At 45.6% G+C, this 5,706-nt stretch overlaps 1 protein-coding gene across 1 annotated transcript; it reads left to right on the forward strand.

Moving 5' to 3' along the window:
* The first annotated feature begins 3,925 nt into the window (after positions 1–3,925).
* Positions 3,926–5,422, forward strand: LOC140916723 (olfactory receptor 52D1-like). Its single transcript, XM_073358436.1, has 2 exons — positions 3,926–3,969; positions 4,420–5,422. The coding sequence occupies exon 2, from the start codon at positions 4,466–4,468 to the stop codon at positions 5,420–5,422; it is 957 nt and encodes a 318-aa protein (XP_073214537.1). The 5' UTR covers positions 3,926–3,969; positions 4,420–4,465.
* Positions 5,423–5,706: the final 284 nt, after the last annotated feature.

Here is a 5,706-nt window from a genome sequence, read left to right on the forward strand (position 1 = left end):
ATTCTGGACCCTATCCCTACCCTCCACTCTATCTACCTCTACCCCCAGTTTAGTGTCATCTGCGAACTTGCTGAGGGTGCAATCCACACCATCGTCCAGGTAGTTAATAAAGATGTTGAACAAAACCAGCCCCAGGACCGATCCCTGGAGCACTTCGCTTGATACCGACTTCCAACTAGACATCGAGCCATTGATCACTACCCATTGAGCCCAACAATCTAGCCAGCTTTCTATCCACCTTATAGTCCATTCATCCAATCCATACTTCTTTAATTTGCTGGCAAGAATACTGTGGCAGACCATATCAAAATCTTTGCTAAAATCAAGATATATCACATCCCAAGATATACCACGTTTCCCATATCCACAGAGCCAGTTATCTTGTCATAGAAGGCAATAAGGTTGGTCAGGCATGACTTGCCCTTGGTGAATCAGTTAATTCTCTCAAACCATGTCCTTCTGTCTGTCTGAGTAGCTTTCTTTTTTAGGCAGAGTGGTTTTTCCTCTGCTTCACTCAAGTTTTCTAATTCAGCAACGTTACTTCCTTGTTAGGAAGTGCAGCTAAAGCCTCTTCAGGGGGTATTTCGTTGTGACACCTACCAAAGGATTCACAAGAAAGGGATGCACAGGGTTTCACTCACATTCTGCCTCCCTGGGTCACTGACACTGGGTTCCCTCTGAGCAAAATCCCTGCCTTGTTTTGAAATCACTGTCCTTCATGCCCAGTGTCAGAGCTGCATGCTAACTAGGGGTTTCTTTCAGACTCTTTCAGCATCCTAACAGAATTACCCTCTCTGTAGCAGGACCTGAGGGCTTGAGTTTAAGAGGTGGGAGCCAAAAGTTAAACACTGAGGGTGAATCTGGTCCCACTGAGATCAATGGCAGAACTCCCAACAGGTCCAGGAGTTCAACCTAAATCCTCATGTAGGGACTTAAATTAATTGCTTGATTTATACCAACCATGAGTCTCCCGTGATGGGTGAATGCATTTGGACCAAAGAATAACTGACAAGATCGTTACTAAAATCTCAAACTCACAGGCTTAAAGGTTCAGAACAATGAATAGAACAACTTTTTCAGGGAGTCTGGCTTAGAGGAAACTATATGGTGTTGGAAATCTCACCGGGGCAGGTCCAGGAACACACAGTGTGTGTGTCGTGGGGTGGGGGGAGTGTGGGACATGCAGGAGCTACTGGCAGCTGCCTGAAACAGTGGGCCACTGGGACACAGATGTTAAACCCAGGATGCTCTGGGACCATTTGCTAGCCAGCTCTGTTAGTCATTAATGGCGAGGGTTGTAAATACATTCTTCAATGCAGAGATTTTATGGGCTCAAGTCATTATTTTTCTCACCTAAAACATTCCTCTGTACATTGTAACAGGATCCCTGATCCTCGTGAAATACACACCTAGTGTAATATTTCGAAGGTGCAGTAATCACATGAGAACTTCTCCTCAGAGGGCTCAACCGAACATGACCCATTGGAGTGCTACCCATTGCCTTGTACTTGTGGGTTCGATTAAAACATCTCTATCCATCATGCTGTCATCCTGACCTTACCTCTGGGTTTGGTCAGTGTGTTCCTGTTATCTCTGGGGAATAGGCTGGTATTGAGTTGTTCTGGTATCACCACCTTTCTGGAATGTGGTTGTGTGAGTGCTTTGTGCCTTGTATCTCTTAGGCATATGTGATTTTCCAATATCACCACTATGCTTGCCAAAATCTGTGAGGAGGGCCCTGCCTTTTGCTCAGAACCTGACTTTCCATTATATTAGCAAAATTTTGACCGGTTTAGGGGGAGGGATAGCTCAGTGGTTTGAGCGTTGGCCTGCTAAACCCAGGGTTGTGGGTTCAATCCTTGAGGGGGCCATTTGGGTCAAAAATTGGGGATTGGTCCTGCTTTGAGCAGGGGGTTGGACTAGATGACCTCCTGAGGTCCCTTCCAACCCTGATATTCTATGATTCTATGAACAGTTCAGGCTGATACAAGGGCTTATATTTCAATCACCCTTCCTACTATGGTAGGTACTTACAGACTTTTATCAAGTCACCCCTTCACCATCTTTCTTAAAATATATAGACTGAGATCTTTGAGTCTATCACTATAAGTTTGTTTGAGGACTGGAACACATGAGTTATGAGGAGAGGCTGAGGGAACTGGGGATATTTAGTGTGCGGAAGAGAAGAATGAGGGGGGATTTGATAGCTTCTTTCAACTACCTGAAAGGGGGTTCCAAAGAGGATGGCTCTAGACTGTTCTCAGTGGTAGCAGATGACAGAACAAGGAGTAATGGTCTCAAGTTGCAGTGGGGGAGATTTAGGTTGGATATTAGGAAAAACTTTTTCACTAGGAGGGTGGTGAAACACTGGAATGCGTTACCTAGGGAGTTGGTGGAATCTCCTTCCTTAGAAGTTTTTAAGGTCAGGCTTGACAAAGCCCTGGCTGGGATGATTTAATTGGGGATTGGTCCTGCTTTGAGCAGGGGGTTGGACTAGATGACCTCCTGAGGTCCCTTCCAACCCTGATATTCTATGATTCTATGATTCTAAGGCAGGTTTTCTAATCTTTTAATAATTCTTGTGACTCTTCTCTGAACCCTCCTCAGTGTTTCAACATCCATATTTAATTTTGGACACCAGAACTGGACACAGGGTTCCAGCAGCAGTCGCACCAGTGCCAAATACAGAGGTAAAATAACTTCTCTACCTCTCCTTGAGATTCCCCTGGTTATCATCCCAGGATCACATTGGCTATTTTGGCCACATCGTCACACTGTGACCTCATGTTTTAGCTAATTATCGCTTCAGGCCCCCAAATCTAGTTAAGAGACGTTACATATCCCACTATAGTCCCCATCATGTAAGCATCACCTGCATTCTTTGTTCCTAGATGTAGATATCTACAGAACTATATTAGAACACATATTGATTGCTTTGACCCAGTTTACCAACCAATCCAATTTGCTCTGAATCAGTGGCCTGTCCTCTTCATTATTTACCATTCCCCAATTTTTGTGTCATCTGCAGACTTCGATATTCAGGCATGAAAATAGTTAGTAGCTGAGTTGCTCACATGTGTCTCTGCTTACACTTGTCATTTAACACCTGAAACTTATGTCTCAGACAAGAAAGTGTCTCACCAAAAGGAACAAGTGAAGTAACAGAGGTGCCGGCCTGTAGTCCTAAATACCAAGGCCCTTGTACCCTTCATGCCCATTCTGTTGAGCACAGAGTCATAGCCCAGTGTGATAACATGTTTTTCTATAGGGGAAACTTGGCTCCTTTCCTACATAGGAACTGCATCATGGATCAGACCTATAGTCCATCTAGTTCAGTGTCCTCTCTCTGGCAGTGACAGCCCCAGGTGCTGCAGAAAAAGATGTAAGAAACCCACCAGTAGGTGGATGGGGTGGGGATGATTGAACAGCATGAGGGTCTCACCCTAATAACTTACAGCTTGATATTGGCTTGTGCCCTGAAACACGTGGGCATAAAGGCTTTCCAGAACATTTATTTAGCTGTACCTATTGTAACTAAATACTTTTACTGTCCATGTAAATGCCCAAACCCTTCCTGATCCTTGCTTAGGTTATGGCCTCAACTACCACTTGTGGCTATGAGTTCCTCGGTCTCATGAGGCACTGAGTGAAGAAAGCATTCTTTTTGTTTAATCTGTTTTGAATTTGCCACATTTCAGATTAAATGAACATCATCCTGATCTCATTTTATGAGACAGGGAGAACACAGTCTCCATCTACTCTCTACCAGTCAGTATTTTATGGACTTTCCTCGTGTCCACTCTTATTCATCGTCTTTGTAAGGTAACAATCCCAGTCTTTTCAACCTCTCTCTGTGTGAGAGTTTTCCCAGGCCCTTAATCACTCTTACTGCCCTTGCCCAAATCCCTCTAGTTCTGAAATATCTTGTGTGAGAAGGGTGCCCAGTACTACATAGAGGAGTCCAGAGGACCATGAAATATTGATATGACTGATCTCCCGACATTGTATTTTCTATAGGATTCCCGATCCCACTCCTTCTGGATCTCAATGTTTTGCTTAGTTTCTGTCCATGCTTGCACTGTCAGCAGGGTTTCCCAGAGCTGTGTACCATGATGCCCAGGACCCTTTTCTGAGTTCATACACTTAAATTAGAAACTTGTTAGGTGTTTGAGGAGTTCCACTATTCCCTACTTTGGGCATACACATCGCAGTTTATTGACCTCGAAATTCATCTGCCATCATGTTGCCCATTCACCTGGCAGGGTTAGTTCACTCTGAGGACTTCTCTGGGCTAGACTATGACCTAAATAATCTGGCGCCATCTGTAAATGTGGCCACATCACCGCTCAGCCTCCTTTCTCTTATTTACTGTACTGGTATCTAATGTGTAAACCCCCATCTTTGTTTCCCTCCCTTCACAGGCACCTTGAGCATTTCTGTGTCTGATTGACTCATCCACCACCATATGGCAGCTTCCAACCTCACCCCCTCTGGCCTTTCAACATTTATCCTAACAGGCATTCCTGGGCTGGAAGCTGCCCACATCTGGATTTCCATCCCTTTTTCTACATTCTATATTATCAGCCTGTTGGGAAATTTCATGGTTCTGTTTGTGGTAGGCAAAGAACAGACCCTGCACAAGCCGATGTTCCTGCTGCTCTGCATGCTGGCGCTCACAGACATCAGCTTGTCTACCTCTGTCATGACGAAGGCACTGTGTATATTTTGGTTCAATTTGAAAGACATTACTGTGGGTGGCTGCCTCACCCAGATGTTCTTCATTCACGCAGTTTCTGTTATGCAGTCAGCCGTCCTTGTGATAATGGCCTTCGATCGCTATGTCGCCATATGTAACCCCCTGAGATACCCCACCATCCTCACGAACGCACGAGTAGCTAAGCTAGGGCTTCTGGGTTTGATAAGAGCTGTTCTCTTCATGCTACCCCTGCCCCTGCTCCTGAGCAGGCTGCCATTCTGTGTGAACCGCATTATCCCCCACATGTACTGTGAGCACATGGCTGTGGCGAAGATGTCTTGTGGGGACATCACAGTCAACAGAGCATATGGCTTGGTGATGGCATTTGTAGTCTTAGGGTTAGACCTGATGCTCGTAGCCCTGTCCTACAGTCTGATCATTGGGGCCGTCCTCAGAATCTCCTCCAAGACAGCCCACCAGAAAGCCCTCAACACCTGCACAGCCCACATTTGTGTCATGCTGATGTCTTGTACTCTCTTCTTCTTTTCCACTCTGACACACCGGTTTGGTCAGGGCATCGCTCCACACATTCACATCATCTTGGCCAACCTCTACTTCCTCGTCCCCCCCATGCTCAACCCTATTATTTATGGGGTCAAAACCAAAGAGCTTCGTGACAAAGTGGGCAAATACACCTGCAGAATATGCTTGCCTGGAGGCCACTGACTTTAAACCTGCATGACAAGAGCGGGAAAGGATATCTCCTTCTTAATCAGGGGTGTTCTGTCCCAGCGTAGATAAGCTCAGCATTGTGGAAGTTCAAGTCTGAGAAGCTCAGACATCTTATCACTCCATCACCAAGCAATACACTCTCCTTTCCTCTCTGATCATCACCTGATCTCTTTCAGCGTCACCCTGAGAAACTGGAAAGGATCCGGAGGCGGGAGACAAACATGACCAAAGGGACGGAATGCAAGGCAGATGAGCTGAGGCTGAAGAAACTGGGGACT

The sequence above is a fragment of the Lepidochelys kempii genome, chromosome 1 (genome assembly GCF_965140265.1).
Source record: "Lepidochelys kempii isolate rLepKem1 chromosome 1, rLepKem1.hap2, whole genome shotgun sequence".
Taxonomy (NCBI): domain Eukaryota; kingdom Metazoa; phylum Chordata; order Testudines; family Cheloniidae; genus Lepidochelys; species Lepidochelys kempii.